Source organism: Oncorhynchus clarkii, chromosome 5 (assembly GCF_045791955.1).
Source record: "Oncorhynchus clarkii lewisi isolate Uvic-CL-2024 chromosome 5, UVic_Ocla_1.0, whole genome shotgun sequence".
In the NCBI taxonomy this organism is placed as follows: Eukaryota; Metazoa; Chordata; class Actinopteri; order Salmoniformes; family Salmonidae; genus Oncorhynchus; species Oncorhynchus clarkii.
This window is the reverse complement of record NC_092151.1, coordinates 44,095,881-44,115,175: the sequence shown is the minus strand read 5'-3', so window position 1 is coordinate 44,115,175 and position 19,295 is coordinate 44,095,881. Positions and strand designations below refer to the sequence as shown.

The following is a 19,295-nucleotide window of genomic DNA, read 5'->3' as shown; positions in this document are numbered from 1 at the left end:
AAGGGAGAAATTCCCAGGGTTGTTTTTTTTGTAATGAAAATCAAATACATGTCCTTTTTAGATTGGTATGTCAAAAGTTTAATTTCACATGTTCGTTCTTCTGGCTAGTAGAAGAGAAACCGGTGAAAATATAAATGCTGTGACTACAACTACTAACAGCTTCTACAACAACAGTGCTACCAGTATCAGTAAAGTACAGCAAGTCATTGAAAAGGTATCATATTTTACTTGCTTTTAGTCTGCCATCTTCTGGTATGAATTGTGTATTACATACAGATGACTCACAGCGGCCAGACTGCGTGTGTATTTCGTCCTGTTATTTCCCAAAGAAGAAAAACATGAACGCTCATGTTCCCCAACAGGGATCAATGCTGTTCCAGATTTGCAGGCCACACACACACACACATTGGTTGATGTCATTGGTTGATTGAGCCTGTTGTCTGATCAAAAAAGTTATGGAGTCATGTTTTGGAGCAATTATTGTGGCCTTTGTGTTTTGCCGAATGCGCAATCACGCTTCCTAGCAGCAAGTAGCTATAGTTGTCCTTGTTCAATAGAGCCATTGCAGGACATTTAGGTTGACACATTTAACCTGGATTTGTATAGACTATAGCCTGACGGTGGACAGAAATGTTTTGGATGTTTTTTTCTTACATAGGGACATACTACCCTATTCATTTGAGCCGGGATACACTTAAGAGGAGTTGAAACAACAAGAATAAGAATTGCAAGACCAGCAAGCAGCGATGGGGAGTGTCATGACGTTGGCCTGGGGGGTAGGTTTATGACAGTCATAAATACCTCTTCCCCCCTTTTTCCTCTCTCTACCCAATGGAGGTTACATTTGCAAAATCCTTGGTTAACATAGAGATTCTGGGAACATCAGTAGGTGGGGGGAAATTAACTATATTCTGGTAATCCGAACAATTGAACATATGCGGTGGTACTTAATGAATATGATGTCAGTTCGGTTGTCATCTGAGACATTCTCATCAATGATAAGATGACAAACTCTACAGTGGAAAGTCTACACATCAGAGCTATCGGATTCACATGGAATTGTTGTTCAATTTAAATGTTTGAAAATGAAATTATTTGTGATGGGATGAAATGTGATTTTAGCTTCTAAAATATGAGATTTGGGTCTTCATAAGATAGGGCTGCTCAATCAGTGGCCCGCCCCTGTGAAGGGACATGGGCTATAATACTTTTCAAACACGCCCTCCTCTCCCTTCCTATATAAGCCCTTGACGACAACATAACCCCCTGTTCTGAGGATGTAGGACGACGGTCCGATGTCAGAATGGTTCAGATAATAACTACAGAATGAAGCCAACATCAGCGTGAGCTTTGGTTGCGAATGGTATGAACTTTGAACTCTTATTCACTACAGAAGTGATACCTCCAGCCGTTGAGTTAGCAACAGCAGATGCAAACGAGGGTTAGGAAGGAACAGACAGAGTATCCCGTCTATCACCCAACGACATTATTGCAATGTATCCAATTGACAACCAGCGACATTCTTCAAAGGACTCGGTTGGTCAACACGGCCTTCCATCTACCACCAACCTACCGAAGCGCAGCTCAGAGTAAATATTTATTGCATTTTCCTTTTCCAAATGGGCGGTAATTTAGAATGCATAAGATAATGTATTTACGATAGCACAGCTTCTCCCTGTGTCCCTCAGTCTTCCCGCTCTTTCACTCAAACCCAGCCCTTTTCCTATGTGTAACAAGCTGTCATATCTGTTCCACCCGCTAGGGACGTTTTCCTTTATGACGTAATTTGTAATCAAGTTATGATTTAATAATGTGTATGTGTAATTCTGTGTGATTAGTTAGGTATTTAGTAAATAAATGATTAAACCCAATTTTGTATTGCTGATTCAACTTGTTAGCCAGGGTTCGTGCAGATAACCAAGAATTTACAACTTTCAGATGAGACTGAATAAAGAGGACGATTAATATTGACTGCTATTGATGTAAAATATTACTAGGTCTTTAAGAGTTTATTCAGAAGATAACAGCTCTATAAATATTATTTAGTGGTGCCCGACTCTCTAGTTAATTACATTTACATGATTAGCTCAAGCAGGTGAAATTAATTACGGAGAAATTATTTTATAGAATAGTATGTCATATCACTTAATCCGGCATAGCCAAAGACACTCAGACAATAAAGGACTGTTATCATCAAAGCTATCTGGCTTGAACTCTTCTCTCTGCTGTTCATATGGTAAACAGACACATGAACAAAGACACTGATCTTTGTCTTTGAGTAGAGTGGTTTGTCACAGAAGAAGTGGTTTGGGAAGAAGAAGAACATAGTTCCCCCCCCCCCCATCAGTTAGAACCTTCTAAGTGAACCCATCTAAAAGGTTTCGGTCATCTAATCTACATGCTTGGGTCAATTTAATCTTACTTTAAGTTGCCAATGTAGGCCAGAGGTGAAAGCATCATAAGAGCTGCCACGCATGGAGAAATAGCAAGGGTGAATATTCGTTACGGAAACCCGTTTACCGTTTCAGAACCAAATGGAAGTCAAATTCAGGTAGGTCCCTCCCCATTTCGTTCTGTTTAAGAAACGTTTTGCAACAGAATCGGCTGAATTAATCTTGTTTACTGTGGAGGGATTATGACAAGTCTTCTCTCATCAGACGGTGCTTCTCAATTAGACTGCATGAATGGAACTAAAAGGAGAAAAAGACATGAGTGAATGCATCAGTAATACATGTTTTGCAGAATGTTGAGAGCTCAGAAGACAATGGAGTTTGCATCACAACATGAAAAACAAGGACCTACTGCCTGTACAAGCAACATAATGTATTACAACCTACAATAATCTATGGATTTAAGTATGCCTACTCAACCATGTTTATGCCTTGTGTGTGTGTGTGTGTGTGAGAGAGAGAGAGAGAGAGAGAGAGAGGCACATCCTCTTCTGACGTCATCACGTGTTTCCATTCATCACGTGTCGCCATATTGGGTCAGGAAGTGGAAAGTATTGAAGTGGAAATCTGTTGCAGGTTTGCTGTTGTAGTTATTCGAATATTAATTCAATTTTCACCCAATTTTACGATCAACTGGGTTTTATTTATGCACCGGAAACACTAAAACCTTCAGGAGATATCAAATAATTTGTATTTACCTGTTGTTGGGACGTGCATCCAGAGTATGACTTCCCTAACACAGCGAAGTTCGGGCCTGGTGCAGAGGAGGACCGAGGCCTCTCGCAATGCAGTTGCCGATAAGGAGAGGGGGTCAGATGATGAGGACTACGAGCCACGTCAAGAGGAAGAGGATGAGAAAGGAGACTCCAAAGAAACTCGACTGACGTTGATGGAAGAAGTGTTGCTATTGGGATTGAAAGATCGAGAGGTATGGTGTTAGTTATCGTCGTTAGCATGTTGCTATATCGTCAGCTAGCTACAGTAACTCTAGCTGTTTGTTTACGTTCCAACCAGCTTACGTTATGTGCTAACATAGCTAGCTAAGCTAATGCGCTTTTCCTACGTTAGCTAGTTAGCTTTACCGTCATATCATAGGATCTCTATTCAACGTTACAAACAAACAGTGCTTTCAATACAATTGGGAACTTGGGGGCGGGAACGAGAAAATCATAACGTCTGTGATCTTCAGGTTGGGAAGTCGGACCTCTAGAAAAATGCCCGAATTTCCGAGTTGGAAGACCGTTAAACTATTTTTTCCCCCATTCTAAGCTCGTTTTTCCCGAGTTCCCAGTTGTCTTGAACTCTCCGAAGTTCGAGATTTCCGTGTTCCCATTTGTTCTGAAAGGTTTTCAAACGTGTCACTTTGTGCGTGTCACTTCTGTCACCAGTAGGATGTTTGCTTAATTTAACCAGGACGTGTCATCATGTGAAGCATTCACCAAATGCTTGACTTTTTTTTTTCTCCAACAGGGCTACACTTCATTCTGGAATGACTGCATTTCTTCTGGTCTCCGAGGTTGTATGCTCATCGAACTGGCTTTGAGAGGGAGACTGCAGCTAGAGGCTTGTGGCATGAGGAGGAAAAGCCTGCTGGCCAGAAAGGTGAGGAAAACACACTGATTAACTTGGTTACCACACTTGTGTCAAATATATATTTTAACTAACCCAAGATAGACCACAGCCTGTCATCTTCCTCCTTGGTATTATGGTGATTCGCAAACAAGTATTAGATGTGCATGCCGTCACCTACTGGATAGGTTGAAAACTGAGAAACTTTAAAACAGAAAAAATAGGTGAAAATAAAACATGCTCTGAGTATTCTAAAAGGAAACAAAATGTACTCCTTCAGTCAGACTCAAATATGTACTCAGATCCCTACACAGGCTCGGGAGCCTGAAAGGGGGGGAACATCTTCATTCAATATTCCCTGCACCGTTTCAGTCCTGAGGTCCTGGAGATCCCAAAATATTTTTGCCACCTTAACAATGATACCTAGTTTTATATATTTTTTTATATATTAGTTAGTCCAGTGCAATTTATCAATTGCGCAAACTTGCAACAGTCCACTTTCTTCACTATTAGTATTTCAGGATCTCTGATGAACACCATCTCACTATAGGCTGTTGGGCATCCACTACAATTTAATCTCCACTCGCTCCTTCAGCTAATTGTACTGCATCCACAAAGGAGACCTGCTGGAGCAAGCCCTGATCCTAGATACTGCGACCTCCTTCACCCTTACTGGGCACTCCAGGAACTTGGGAATGTGGTTCCCACCACAATTGCAGCACCATGCGTTCTTCTTCACCAATGACATGCATTCCTTCTGCAAACCTTTTTACAATTGTAACGCTGCAGTGGTTTTTGTATACACGGTTTCACCGCATATCTCACATACCTAAGTTTTACTTTGAGTCAAACGACAGTAAAGCCGATAGACTTTCCACCTTCTTCCGGTGTATCATTTGGGTCAAGCGTTCGTGCGTCTACCACCCCTGGCATGTTCTAAATTAAGAAGCCTCTGTCCAACGAGACACCAGAGATGACACCTTTTAATCGGTGCCCTACTCAGAAAATCCTAGCTTTCCACATCATAGGTCGATAGAGCGTTTGCTCTTTTGACACACACAAAATCACCATCATACCGCTCCTGGTCACTCTGACCAATTCCACTTTTCCCAATGTGTCCTTCGCCATCGTTGAGACCGCAAAACGGGTCACCCCCCAAAAAAAATATGCTGGTGAATCGAACTCCAACAAACTTCTGCTCCTGTCCAACTTGAGGCCTTTTTTATTCCACTCTTCACTGTCGTCCACACTCATTCTCACCAATTTTACTCGCGCCCACAGAATCACACAATGCTTCCGCCATTGCTCCCCACCACAGCCTGTTGTTTCCAATGGGAGCATGAATCATAAAAAGCATGAGCTAGCGAGATCCTATTGGCACCTTCTACCCTGTATTTGCATATTTCTGTTAGGCAATGCTTACTCTGAAGTGCGCGAGGGCAATAACTCAATTCGCCCTTGCTCTCCTTCTAAACAACACCATTTATTTAAAAAAACTTTGGCAAAGGCAATAGTCTACAAAACTTAGTACACTCTTTTCATAATAGTTTCTAGTTTTGTGAACAGAGAACTGTATTGAGATCCGATGTTTCGTCGATGAGAACATTTCCAGAATGTCGGCCAAAATCCATCTCGCCACTGGGTTTCCTCTCGTCACCATATTTGGTGATGAGCGGTAATGCCAATCGGATGCTTCACATCCAGTGAAAGATCTGGCTCATTGTTCTAACTGTGCTTGCGTCTTTTTCGTATTATTTGAGTCTTATTGGCAGACCACAACCTATAAGGTGTATTGCCGCCACCTGCTGTACGGAGTAGTCATTAAAAAAAAACATTTTTAATCCATTGCGGGGAAAAGGGGGCGGTGGGCCATTTCTTCAAACAAAACCCATCCAACTCCTTCAGTCACATTCCAATCCAAAATGCACAAACCCTACACAGGCTCAGGGTCTTGTGAGGGTGGAACAGTTGTCAGCAGGATTCCTTCGAAGGCCTCGGCTCTGAAATCACAATGTCCAAAAACTTTCAGCCGCACTCACAATGATGCACATTTTCTCAGATTCCTTCTCCACTTGTGCTGTACAGTTTATGACCATTGCAATAAATTATCCACCTTTTTAACATGTAATACTTTTGTATATATAGTGTATGTGGACATCCCTTCAAATGATTGGATTCTGCTATTTCAGCCAAACCCGTTGCTGACAGGTGTATATAATCGAGCACACGGCCATGCAATCTCCATAGACAAATATTGGCAGTAGAATGGCCCGTACTGAAGAGCTCAATGACTTTTCAACGTGGCACTGTCATTGGATGCCACCTTTCCAACAAGTCAGTTCGTTAAATGGCTGCCCTGGTCAACTGTAAATGCTGTTATTGTGAAGTGGAAATATCTAGGCGCAGCAATGGCTCGGCCGTGAAGCGATAGGCCGCACAAGCTCCCAGAACGGGACCGCCGAGTGCTGATCTGCACAGCGCGTAAAAATCATCTGTCTTCAGTTGCAACACTTATTACCAAGTTCCAAACTGCTTCTGGAAGTAACGTCAGCACAATAACTGTTCATCGGGCGCTTCAAGAAATACGTTTCCATGGCCGAGCAGCTGCACACAAGCTTAAGATCACCATGCGCAATGCCAAACGTTGGCTGGAGTGGTGTAAAGCTCGCCACCATTGGACTCTGGAGCATTGGAATCGTGTTCTCTGGGGTGAGAACGCTACCTGCCCGAATGCATAGTGCCAACTGTAAAGTTTGGTGGAGGAGGAATAATGGTCTGCGGCTGTTTTTCATAGTTCGGCGAGGCCCCTTAGTTCCAGTGAAGGGAAATCTTAACACTACAGCATACAATGACATTCTAGAATCTAGACGATTCTGTGCTTCCTTTGTGGAAACAGTTTGGGGAAGGCCCCTGGCTTCAATGGAGGCATGTTCATCACCACATTTCACCTCTGGCATACAATACTCTTCCCATCTGCATACACTTGCCACATGACCAAATATTTTTAATTTATCATACTTGATGGGATTTGGCACGAAAGCTCTTACAGAATATCTCATAAAGCCGAACTTTATATGTGAAGGGAGAGATTGTTCATCAAAGAACAATAGTATGGATGGAGTAAACTTCTTCACTCCATCCACTATACTGGTCAGTCGACATCTGCATTCCCTTCCAGCACCACCCCTTGAGATAATCCTCATTGATAGGCGCCTTGCATTGAAGAGCCACACACGGCACATTACATTCCGATATCTTTTTGAGGAACAAAGCATATTTCTTCGGCTCCACGTACACACAAACCCCCAAAATCAAACAATGTTTTCACAATTATTCCCGCACAGTGACGTAATAGTAATTCATCCTACTGGATTTATTTTTATTACCCACCCACTTACACCCTCACCCAATTTTCCATCTACCCTCTCCCCCACAACCCCACCAACCCATCTCTTGCCTATGGCTGGGAAAAGAGACAAAATCATAATAAAAAAAACATAATTATAAAAGCAACTGTAAAAAATGAGGTACAAACATTGGTATTAAATACGTTGTTGAAGTACACTGATTGGTCTACATTGATAATGGCGCTGGAAGGGATGGCTGCCGTTTTACGGGTTCCTACCCAACTGTGCTATTTAAAAAAAATATATATATAATAATTCCCTGCGTTGTTTAACATATTTTGTACATAAAGTTGCGTCAGGACAGAGCAGCTACGTCTGGTAAGACGGGGTGGAGTTGTGTGTTTATTTGTCAATAACAGCAGATGCGCAATGTCTAATATTAAAGAAATCTCAACGTATTGCTCGTCTGAGGTAGAGTAGTTCATGATAAGCTGTAGACCACACTATTTATAATAGAGAATTATGTTCTCCAGGTACATAACCCAATTTAATTATATTACTCAGTCTGCAAACCAGAATTTGTAAGATCCTGGTCGAAACCGACGGAGGCCCAGCTAAAATAGTCAAAAAGGTTTATTCACGGGAACGTTCTAAAGTCAAGAATACAAAACAATTCATTTTATACTGACTTCTCACTCCCACACATTCACACAACCATACGCCCACACATTCACACAGCCATACGCCCACACATTCACGCAACCATACGCACACACATACACGCAACCGTACGCACACACATACACGCAACCGTACGCACACACATACACGCAACCATACGCGCACACACATACACGCAACCATACGCGCACACACATACACGCAGCCATACACGCAACCATACACCCACACATTCACACAGCCATACGCCCACACATTCACGCAACCATACGCCCACACATTCACGCAACCGTACGCACACACATTCACGCAACCGTACGCACACACATTCACGCAACCATACGCCCACACATTCACGCAACCGTACGCACACACATTCACGCAACCATACGCCCACACATACACGCAACCATACGCGCCCACACATACACGCAACCATACGCGCACACACATACACGCAACCATACGCGCACACACATACACGCAACCATACGCGCACACACATACACGCAACCATACGCGCACACACATACACGCAACCATACGCGCACACACATACACGCAACCATACGCGCACACACATACACGCAACCATACGCGCACACACATACACGCAGCCATACGCGCACACACATACACGCAGCCATACGCGCACACACATACACGCAGCCATACGCGCACACACATACACGCAGCCATACGCGCACACACATACACGCAGCCATACGCGCGCACACATACACGCAGCCATACGCGCGCACACATACACGCAGCCATACGCGCGCACACATACACGCAGCCATACGCGCGCACACATACACGCAGCCATACGCGCACACACATACACGCAGCCATACGCGCACACACATACCGCAGCCATACGCGCACACACATACACGCAGCCATACGCGCACACACATACACGCAGCCATACGCGCGCACACATACACGCAGCCATACGCGCGCACACATACACGCAGCCATACGCGCGCACACATACACGCAGCCATACGCGCGCACACATACACGCAGCCATACGCGCACACACATACACGCAGCCATACGCGCACACACATACCGCAGCCATACACGCACACACATACACGCAGCCATACGCGCACACACATACACGCAGCCATACGCGCACACACATACACGCAGCCATACGCGCACACACATACACGCAGCCATACGCGCACACACATACACGCAACCATACGCGCACACACATACACGCAACCATACGCGCACACACATACACGCAACCATACGCGCACACACATACACGCAACCATACGCGCACACACATACACGCAACCATACGCGCACACACATACACACACACATACACGCAGCCATACGCGCGCAGCCATACGCGCACACACATACACGCAACCATACGCGCACACACATACACGCAACCATACGCGCACACACATACACGCAACCATACGCGCACACGCAGCCATACGCGCACACATACACGCAACCATACGCCCACACATACACGCAACCATACGCGCACACACATACACGCAACCATACGCGCACACACATACACGCAGCCATACGCGCACACACATACACGCAACCATACGCGCACACACATACACGCAGCCATACGCGCGCAGCCATACGCGCACACACATACACGCAACCATACGCGCACACACATACACGCAACCATACGCGCACACACATACACGCAACCATACGCGCACACACATACACACAGCCATACGCGCAGACACATACACGCAACCATACGCGCACACACATACACGCAGCCATACGCGCACACACATACACGCAACCATACGCGCACACACATACACGCAACCATACGCGCGCACACATACACGCAACCATACGCGCACACACATACACGCAACCATACGCGCACACACATACACGCAGCCATACGCGGACACACGCAGCCATACGCGCGCAGCCATACGCGCACACACATACGCGCAGCCATACGCGCACACACATACACGCAGCCATACGCGAACACACATACACGCAGCCATACGCGCACACACATACACGCAGCCATACGCCCACACATTCACACAGCCATACGCCCACACATTCACACAGCCATACGCCCACACATTCACGCAACCATACGCCCACACATTCACGCAACCGTACGCACACACATTCACGCAACCGTACGCACACACATTCACGCAACCATACGCCCACACATTCACGCAACCATACGCCCACACATTCACGCAACCGTACGCACACACATTCACGCAACCATACGCCCACACATACACGCAACCATACGCGCACACACATACACGCAACCATACGCGCACACACATACACGCAACCATACGCGCACACACATACACGCAACCATACGCGCACACACATACACGCAACCATACGCGCACACACATACACGCAGCCATACGCGCACACACATACACGCAGCCATACGCGCACACACATACACGCAGCCATACGCGCACACACATACACGCAGCCATACGCGCACACACATACACGCAGCCATACGCGCACACACATACACGCAGCCATACGCGAACACACATACACGCAGCCATACGCGCACACACATACACGCAGCCATACGCCCACACATTCACACAGCCATACGCCCACACATTCACACAGCCATACGCCCACACATTCACGCAACCGTACGCCCACACATTCACGCAACCGTACGCACACACATTCACGCAACCGTACGCACACACATTCACGCAACCGTACGCCCACACATTCACGCAACCGTACGCACACACATTCACGCAACCATACGCCCACACATACACGCAACCATACGCGCACACACATACACGCAACCATACGCGCACACACATACACGCAACCATACGCGCACACACATACACGCAACCATACGCGCACACACATACACGCAACCATACGGGCACACACATACACGCAGCCATACGGGCACACACATACACGCAGCCATACGCGCACACACATACACGCAGCCATACGCGCACACACATACACGCAGCCATACGCGCACACACATACACGCAGCCATACGCGCGCACACATACACGCAGCCATACGCGCGCACACATACACGCAGCCATACGCGCGCACACATACACGCAGCCATACGCGCGCACACATACACGCAGCCATACGCGCGCACACATACCGCAGCCATACGCGCACATACATACACGCAGCCATACGCGCACACACATACACGCAGCCATGCGCGCACACACATACACGCAGCCATACGCGCACACACATACACGCAGCCATACGCGCGCACACATACACGCAGCCATACGCGCGCACACATACACGCAGCCATACGCGCGCACACATACACGCAGCCATACGCGCACACACATACCGCAGCCATACGCGCACATACATACACGCAGCCATACGCGCACACACATACACGCAGCCATACGCGCACACACATACACGCAGCCATACGCGCACACACATACACGCAACCATACGCGCACACACATACACGCAACCATACGCGCACACACATACACGCAACCATACGCACACACACATACACGCAACCATACGCGCACACACATACACGCAACCATACGCGCACACACATACACGCAACCATACGCGCACACACATACACGCAACCATACGCGCACACACATACACACACACATACACGCAACCATACGCGCACACACATACACGCAGCCATACGCGCGCAGCCATACGCGCACACACATACACGCAACCATACGCGCACACACATACACGCAACCATACGCGCACACACATACACGCAGCCATACGCGCACACATACACGCAACCATACGCCCACACATACACGCAACCATACGCGCACACACATACACGCAACCATACGCGCACACACATACACGCAGCCATACGCGCACACACATACACGCAACCATACGCGCACACACATACACGCAGCCATACGCGCGCAGCCATACGCGCACACACATACACGCAACCATACGCGCACACACATACACGCAACCATACGCGCACACACATACACGCAAACATACGCGCACACACATACACGCAACCATACGCGCACACACATACACGCAACCATACGCGCACACACATACACGCAACCATACGCGCACACACATACACGCAACCATACGCGCACACACATACACGCAGCCATACGGGCACACACATACACGCAGCCATACGCGCACACACATACACGCAGCCATACGCGCACACACATACACGCAGCCATACGCGCACACACATACACGCAGCCATACGCGCGCACACATACACGCAACCATACGCGCACACACATACACGCAGCCATACGCGCACACACATACACGCAACCATACGCGCACACACATACACGCAACCATACGCGCACACACATACATGCAGCCATACGCGCGCACACATACACGCAACCATACGCGCGCACACATACACGCAACCATACGCGCGCACACATACACGCAACCATACGCGCGCACACATACACGCAACCATACGCGCACACACATACACGCAGCCATACGCGCACACACGCAGCCATACGCGCGCAGCCATACGCGCACACACATACGCGCAGCCATACGCGCACACACATACACGCAGCCATACGCGAACACACATACACGCAGCCATACGCGCACACACATACACACAGCCATACGCACACAATGTTCTGCTACGCACACACTGTCTCACTACCCAGCCGACAGAGATAGTGACCTTGTCCTTGAGACGTACTCCCCGTTCTCTCCCAAATCTCTAGTCAGGTCGGCACCAAGCTCAGACAGTCTGTGTTTAAAATACCATAAAGACATATTGTTTTACCCTAATTCTGACTAGGACTACACATTTACTGATTATGATTTTATACATTCTAATCAATTCCATACAATTGTATGATTCAGGGCCGAATATTCTAATCATTCAATTAACAGATAACTCTTGGTAGATAGTTGAGAATTTTCATCTATATTATTCATAGCCGTCTATTTACTACCACAACCTGACGCTGGCATTAAGACCGCACTCAACGAGCTGTATAAGGCCATAAAGCATACAAGAAAATGCTCATCCAGAAGCGGCGCTCCTAGTGGCTCTGGACTTTAATGCATGGAAACTTAATGTGCAAACCGAAGGGGGGAAAACTGTAGACCACCTTTACTCCACACACAGAGATGTGTACAAAGATCACCCTCACCCCCCATTTGGCAAATTTGACCATAGTTCTATCCTCCAGATTCCTGCATACAAGCAAAAACAAAAGCATGAATTACCAGTGACTCTCTCTCTATATGGACGTGGATGCTACGCTTTCAGGACTGTTTTGCTAGCACAGACTGGAATATGTTCTGGGATTCATCCAATGGCATTGAGGAGTATACCACCTCAGTCACCAGCTTCATCAATAAGTGCATTGACGACATCGTCCTCACAGTGATCTTACGTACATATCCAAACTAGAAGCCATGGATTACAGGCCACATCCGCACCGAGGTAAAGGCTAGAGCTGCCGCTTTCAAGGAGCGGGACACTAATCCGGACTATGCCCTCAGACGAACCATTGAACAGGCAAAGCATCAATACAGGACAAAGATTGAATCCTACTACACTGGCTCTGACGCTCGTAGGGTGTGGCAGTGCTTGCAAACTATTACGGACTGTAATGAGAAGCCCAGCTGTGAGCTGCCGAGTGGCGCGAGCCTACCAGACGAGCTAAATGCCTCTTTTTATGCTCGCTTCGAGGCAAGCAACACTGAAGCATGCATGAGATCACCAGCTGTTCCGGATAACTGTGTGACCACGAGCTCTGTAGCTGCTGTGAGCAAGACCTTTTTAAACAGGTCAACATTCACAAGGCCATGAGGCCAGATGTATTACCAGTACGTGTACTCAGAGCATGCACGGACCAACTGGCGTGTCTTCACTGACATTTTCAATCTGTCCCTGACCGAGTCTGTAATACCCATGTTTCAAGAAGACCACTAATGGTCCCTGTGCCCAAGAAAGCGACGGTAACCTGCCTCAATGGCCTCCGCCCCGTAGCACTCACGTCGGTAGCCATGAAGTGCTTTTGAAAGGTTGGTCATGGCTCACATTAACACCATCATCCCGGAAACCCTAGACCCACTCTAATTTGCATACTGCCTCCACATGACACAATCTCAATCGCACTCCACACTGCCCTTTCCCACCTGGACAAAAGGAACACCTATGTGAGAATGCTGTTCATAGACTACAGCTTAGCGCTGAACACCATAGTGTCCACAAAGCTCTTCACTACGCTAAGGACCCTGGGACTAAACAACTCTCTCTGCAAGTCGATGCTGGACTTCCTGACGGGCCTCCACCAGGTGGTAAGGGTAGGCAACAACACATCTGCCACGCTGATCCTCAACAATGGGGCCCTCGGGTGTGCACTTAGTCCCCTCCTTTACTCCCCTCACCCACAACTGCGTGGCCAAGCACGACTCCAACGCCATCATTAAGTTTGCTTACGACACAAGTGGTCTGTCACCGACAACGATGAGACAGCCCATAGGGAGATCAGAGACCTGGCAGTGTGGTGCCAGGACAACAACTTCTCTCTCAATGTGAGCAAGACAAAGGAGATTATCGTGGACAGGTAAAGGCGTGCTGAACAAGCCCCCATTAACATCAACGGGGCTGTAGTGGAGCATGTTGAGAGTTTCAAGCTCCTTGGTGTCCACATCACCAACAAACTATCATGGTCCAAACACACCAAGACAGTTGTGAAGAGGGCACACCTTTTCCCAATCAGGAGACTGAAAAGATTTGGCATGGGTCCCCAGATCCTCAAAGTTCTACAGCTGCACCATCGAGAGCATCCTGACCGGTAGCATCACCGCCTGGAATGGCAACTGCTCGGCATCCGACCGTAAGGCGCTGCAGAGGGTAGTGCGTACGGCCCAGTACATCACTGGGGCCAAGCTTCCTTTCATCCAGGACCTAAATACTAGGTTGTGTCAGAGAAAGGCCCAAAAAATTGTCAGACTCCAGTCACACAAGTCATAAACTGCTCTCTCTGCTACCGCACGCAAGCGGTACCGGAGCGCCAAGTCTAGATCCAAAATGCTCCTTAACAGCTTCTACCCCCAATCTAGAAGACTGCTGAACAATTAGTAAAATGGCCACCCAGACTATTTACATTGACCCACCCCACCCCTTGGTTTTTACACTGCGACTACACGCTGTTTGTTATCTATGCATAGTCACTTTACCCCAACCTACATGTACAAACTACCTTGACTAACCTGTGCACCCGCACATTGACTCAGTACTGGTACCCCCTGTACATATCCTCATTATTGTTATGTGCTTTTATTGTTACTTTAAAAAATGTACTTTTAGTTTATTTAGTAAATATTTCCTTAACTCTATTTCTTGAACTGCATTGTTGGTTAAGGACTTGTAAGTAAGCAGACCGGCCACTCCCCATACCTATCCACTCTTACACCAGCACACCAGAAGTGCAGGTCAAGGGTTTGTTAGTTAAGCAGCTACAGTACATTCAGAAAGTATTCATATCCCTTGGCCCTTGACTTATTCCACATTTTTGTTGTGTTACAGCCTGAACAACTTTACAGATCTTGAATAATTTTAACAATATTGGGCAAAGCTCTTAGAGACTTACCCAGAAAGACTCACAGCTGTAATCACTACCCAAAAGTGCTTAATTATTATTTACATTTTTTTAAAGTAAATCTACAAACAAAATTCAGAATGAAAATGTATGGGGTATTGTGTGTAGGTAGGTAAGTGACACAATTAGTTAAAAATCCATTTTAAATTCAGGCTGTAACACGACAACATGTGGAAAAAGTCAAGGGGCGTGAATACTTTCTGAAGGCACCGTTTCTTCTTGTTACCCTAACTGATGTCCCATTACACAATGCATTCATGATTTGTATTGATCAGATGTCCCGGGAAACTCCCATCAGTCCAAAACCCTCACTCGGACTAAAAAAACGAGGCAGAACTATACTTGGTTTTACAAGATTCCACAGGAACCTTACTTCTCTTATTTCCTTTTTTCGCTACTCTTAACACACTCGTATCTTCTTCCAACGTGCCGTCACCACAGCTGTCGGTTTCACACAGAACATCCTCTTCCACCTCTCTCTCTCTCAAGTGTCAACAGCCTTCAAACCCACTTGCTTATACACTGAGTGTACGAAACATTAAGAACACCTGCTCTTTCCAAGACTGACCAGGTGAATCCAGGTGAACGCTATGATCCATTATTGAAATCGTATGTTAAATCCACTTCACTCAGTGTAGATAAAGGGGAAGGAGACGGGTTAAAGAAGGATTTTTAAGCCTTGAGAAAATTGAGACATTGATTTTGTATGTGTGCCATTCAGAGGCTGAATGGGCAGGACAAAGGATTGAAGTGCCTTTTGTACGGGGTATGGGAGAAGGTACCAGGTTTGTGTCAAGAACTGCAATGCGGCTGGGTTTTTCATGCTCAACCGTTTCCCGTGTGTATCAAGAATGGTCCACCACCCAAAGGACATCCTGACACAACTGTGGGAAGCATTGGAGTCAACATAGGCCCGCATCCCAGTGGAACGCTTTCATCATCCATGGCGTTAACTGCTAGGCAACCTGCCGTGTGTGTGGTATTGCAACGTGGTAGACCAGCAGAGTCTGCCAACTCTAGAAGTTTATGCTTATGTGTGTATATCCCAATGTTACAGTAAGGTTTTGTTGTGTGTGTGTGGTGTGAAATCAACCTTAAAAAAAACTGGTATCTATTTTGTCAGGTTATCTGTAAGTCAGCCGCCCCTACAGGAGACATGTTGCTGGACGAGGCTCTGAAGCATGTCAAAGAAACCCAGCCCCCAGAGACAGTCCAGAGCTGGATAGAGCTGCTGAGCGGTGAGAAGCCATATTGAATACGCCCACCCTCCATTACTCCCCCTATTTTAAACTACTGTATTTCTTTGTGCTATATCTGTCTGTCTTCCGTTCTTAGTGTTTTGTTCTTTATTATCATCATGATTATTTGATATTACCACACTGTGCCACCTCCCCTTTCCATTATGTTTTTTTTAAACAATAGCTAGCCTATTAGGTTTCCAAGTAAAATTGTACAGAAATTACCCGTAATTTGTTTTGTTGTCCAGGTGAGACGTGGAACCCATTGAAGCTGCACTACCAGCTGAGGAATGTCCGTGAACGTCTGGCCAAGAACCTGGTCGAGAAAGGCGTTCTGACCACAGAGAAACAGAACTTCCTCCTCTTCGACATGACCACACACCCGCTGACCAACGACACCATCAAACAGCGGCTGGTCAAGAAGGTCCAGGAGTCCGTCCTGGACAAGTGGGTGAACGATCCGGGGCGTTTCGACAAGCGCGTGCTGGCCCTGATCTTCCTGGCCCACTCATCAGACGTGCTGGAGAACGCCTTCGCCCCGCTGCTGGACGAACAGTATGACTTGGCCATGAAGAGGGTACGTCTGCTGCTGGACCTGGAGCCAGAGGCGGAGAGCACCAAGGCCAACGCTAACGAGTTGCTGTGGGCCGTGGTGGCCGCCTTCACCAAATGAAGCCCTACCGGAAACCAACGTGAGACGGAACTTTAAAAAACACTACAGACCTCTGGGGCTCAGAGCTCTCAGATCTCCCCTGTTCTGATATGACGACGACAAGGATGATGATGGTGTTGGCAGTGAGGAAGACGACGATGAAGATCACAAAGCACGGCTCTCCCTCTGTATTGACAGTGCTGTGACCCCTGACCTCTCGGAGTCACTGTCCTGTTATCTCCTGGCCAGTTGGTTGACATCAAGTACCCTGTGGGTTTGTCCCAAATGGCACCCTGTTTCCTAATATAAGGCACTTTTTGAGCAGGGCCCTAATGGCTCTGATCAAAAGTAGGCACTACATAGGAAATGGGGTGCCATTTGGGTTGCGGCCTTTCTGTTCACTGTGAGACCTAGTGTAACTTTAAGCACTTGCGTCAGTAGCTGGCACTCACCCAGGTCTGTGTCCTTTCTTTTAGGAGGGACTTTTAAAACCGCCAGGTTTTGCGTGACCATCATGGCCCAGACCTACCATGATGACCTGATATGATCATACAGAACATAAGTCATTGTTTTTGTCTTTTGCGTTTAGTCACTTTGAGGAGGTTTTTTTTAGACATGACCTATAGATCTCACGTCTGTTTGTTGTTAATAAATGTTAACCATCTCCAAACCATTTTGCACATTCAACACGGGATATAGAAGAGTTTACTATTTGTAAAAACAAGCAGAAAAAATCATGAAGTTGAATTCCGAAGCACCATTTATTTTGTTCAGGGTACCAACCAAGTGCATGCTTTATTCCTGTTCAATTTTACTTTGTGTCCCCCTCTCCATGTACTAAAGAATCATAGCTTGTGCTTTCCCTCCGTTTCAGATGGGAGACTATATTCTCTGCAACTCTATCATCCTATTCCAGACACTGCGCGTCTCCTCTTTGCAGGCAAACTGGTTTCGGGTGTACATGTGTGCAGTCATGTTTTAAAGAGGTACAGTTTCCAAGAAAGAAACTCTCTCAAATTGGCCAAATATCTATGTCATTTAGTTAGTGTATTGAGAGAAGAAGAAAAAGATATTGTGGCATATGACTAGGTAGAAGAAACATCTAAAACGGGCTAATTGTATATTATACGTGTCCCGCTCTGGCAGTATAATCCTTAACGCTTTTGATTTTATCCTTAAAATGTATATTTTATTTTCTACTTGAGCCAATTTCTATTGCTTTAATATAATTCACATGATTACGTTCATATTTAGTTGGTCTTCATTCATGGTTTGGGCTTTTTTTTTTTTCTCTCTCTCTTTTATGGCTGCTAGTTGGTTGTACTATTCATCACTAGGAGTTGGTCCTAACTACTGATACAGGGTCAGATACTATTTGATCTGCCTAAAGGTTAGGACAGGGGGAAGGGTTATCTGATCATAGATCTGTGGTTGGGGTTAACTTCTACCTTGAGCATTTGACTCATCTGGAGAGTGTACAGACAAAGTATGGTGGAGGGATTGGATGGGGATGATTTATATAGTATGGATTTCCTGAGAGGAACTGATTATAATATCAAATTTGATCAATTAATGTACAGCGTAATGAAAGGGATCTTCTGTATGCTTTTTTTTTTTTTTTTTTACCACACAATAAAGGATGGATCTTTTTAAGTGCCTGAATTTAG

General features: G+C 46.4%; 1 protein-coding gene across 2 annotated transcripts; it reads left to right on the top strand.

Annotated features, from left to right (window-relative positions):
* The first annotated feature begins 2,973 nt into the window (after window positions 1–2,973).
* LOC139408892 (Golgi phosphoprotein 3-like) lies at window positions 2,974–19,295 on the top strand. Of its 2 annotated transcripts, none has more exons than XR_011634329.1 (5): window positions 2,974–3,378; window positions 3,921–4,052; window positions 16,862–16,976; window positions 17,225–17,891; window positions 17,992–19,294. XR_011634329.1 is itself a non-coding variant. In XM_071153324.1 (5 exons), exons 2-5 carry the CDS (start codon window positions 3,175–3,177, stop codon window positions 17,647–17,649), a joined length of 876 nt encoding a protein of 291 aa, XP_071009425.1. In that variant the 5' UTR covers window positions 2,974–3,026; window positions 3,172–3,174; the 3' UTR covers window positions 17,650–19,295. The 2 variants fall into 2 exon arrangements, 1 of the variants encoding a protein (XP_071009425.1); XM_071153324.1 differs by having other exon boundaries at window positions 2,974–3,026; window positions 3,172–3,378; window positions 17,225–19,295.

Bases quoted from the DNA above. Each gene is read 5' to 3' on its own strand.
- LOC139408892 (XM_071153324.1), top strand. From the start codon at position 3,175: ATGACTTCCCTAACACAGCGAAGTTCGGGCCTGGTGCAGAGGAGGACC. The intron at 3,379-3,920 runs GTATGGTGTTAG...TTTCTCCAACAG, and splicing joins TGGGATTGAAAGATCGAGAG to GGCTACACTTCATTCTGGAA. The intron at 4,053-16,861 runs GTGAGGAAAACA...CTATTTTGTCAG, and splicing joins AAAGCCTGCTGGCCAGAAAG to GTTATCTGTAAGTCAGCCGC.